At 47.2% G+C, this 1054-nt stretch overlaps 1 protein-coding gene across 1 annotated transcript; it reads right to left on the bottom strand.

Moving 5' to 3' along the window:
• Window positions 1-210: 210 nt before the first annotated feature.
• LOC135429974 (dual specificity protein kinase shkD-like) lies at window positions 211-844 on the bottom strand. The gene is made up of 2 exons (XM_064684483.1): window positions 519-844; window positions 211-472 (listed from the first exon to the last, which is right to left on the bottom strand). The coding sequence occupies exons 1-2, from the start codon at window positions 842-844 to the stop codon at window positions 211-213; spliced, it is 588 nt and encodes a 195-aa protein (XP_064540553.1).
• Between the last annotated feature and the right edge of the window lie 210 nt (window positions 845-1054).

Genomic DNA, 1054 nt, shown 5'->3' with positions numbered 1-1054 from the left:
TCAATGTGAAAAGTTACTATGTATGTGTGTGTGTGAATTGTAATGAATAGGATTATTGATCATGTGTCGATTCTCTCTCACACTAGATAGGGTGGTTTCCTTTCATTTTTCTTAGAAAGAAAAAAGAAGAAGAAACATTGGTACAGGCTAGATAGTAATCTAAGATTTTGATTACAATTTGTCATATGAGCATGCGGGAGAGTGTTTAAGTTAGTGTGTGTAAAGCTGTTGATTGTTGTTGTTGTTGTCGATTGCTTGTTGCTGATGCTTCTGTTGAAGTTGCTGCCGATGATGATGTTGATTGCTGCTGCTGGTGTGGTTGACGCTGCTGGTGCTGACGCTGCTGCTGTTGTTGCCGCTGCTGCTGTTGTTAATGTTGTCGTTGTTGGCGTTGTTGTTGCGGGAGCTATTTGTGCTGCAGTTGTCGCAGCCGCTGGTGATGTTGGTGTTGATGTTGTTGCTGCAGGTGCCGCTGCCGATGTTTCATGATGATGCTGATTGTTGCTGATGTTGTTGACGCTGATGCTGTTGCCGTTGCTGCTGTTGTTGATGTTGATGTTGTCGCTGTTGTTGCTGTTGTTGCGGGAGCTGTTGGTGCTACAGTTGCCGCTGCCGCTGGTGATGTTGGTGTTGACGTTGTTGTTGTTGGTGCCGATGCCGATGTTTCTGCTGTCGATGCTGATGTTGTTGTTGCTTCTGCTGCTGTCGCTGTTGCTGCTGTTGTGGCTGTTGATTGGCTGCTACTGGTGTTGTTTTTGTGATTGTTCTTGATGTTGTTGAAGATGGCGAAGTTGTTGATGATGTCGATGAAGCTCAACCAGGTGGGGACGATATTTGCGCACATTGGGTTGAGTGCATGCATTGAGGAGATGCGAGGCTGGCGGCAATGGGCTGGGTGGCGACGGCCGATCTGGCGAGAGAGCTTGTAGATTAATGTTGATGAGACGGCAACGGTAGTTGAGCTGCGTGAATATGGGCGCTGGTAGATTATTTTAGACATGCGTCAGAGTGAGAGCGTGTGCGTGAGCGTATGTGTGTGTGAGCATGCATCCGA

The sequence above is a fragment of the Drosophila montana genome, unplaced genomic scaffold, assembly GCF_035044405.1.
Source record: "Drosophila montana isolate Dmon_TW-CO22-7 unplaced genomic scaffold, ASM3504440v1 contig_2761_1, whole genome shotgun sequence".
Taxonomy (NCBI): Eukaryota; Metazoa; Arthropoda; class Insecta; order Diptera; family Drosophilidae; genus Drosophila; species Drosophila montana.
Note: the sequence above shows the minus strand (reverse complement) of the source record. Positions and strands in the feature narration are given on the sequence as shown.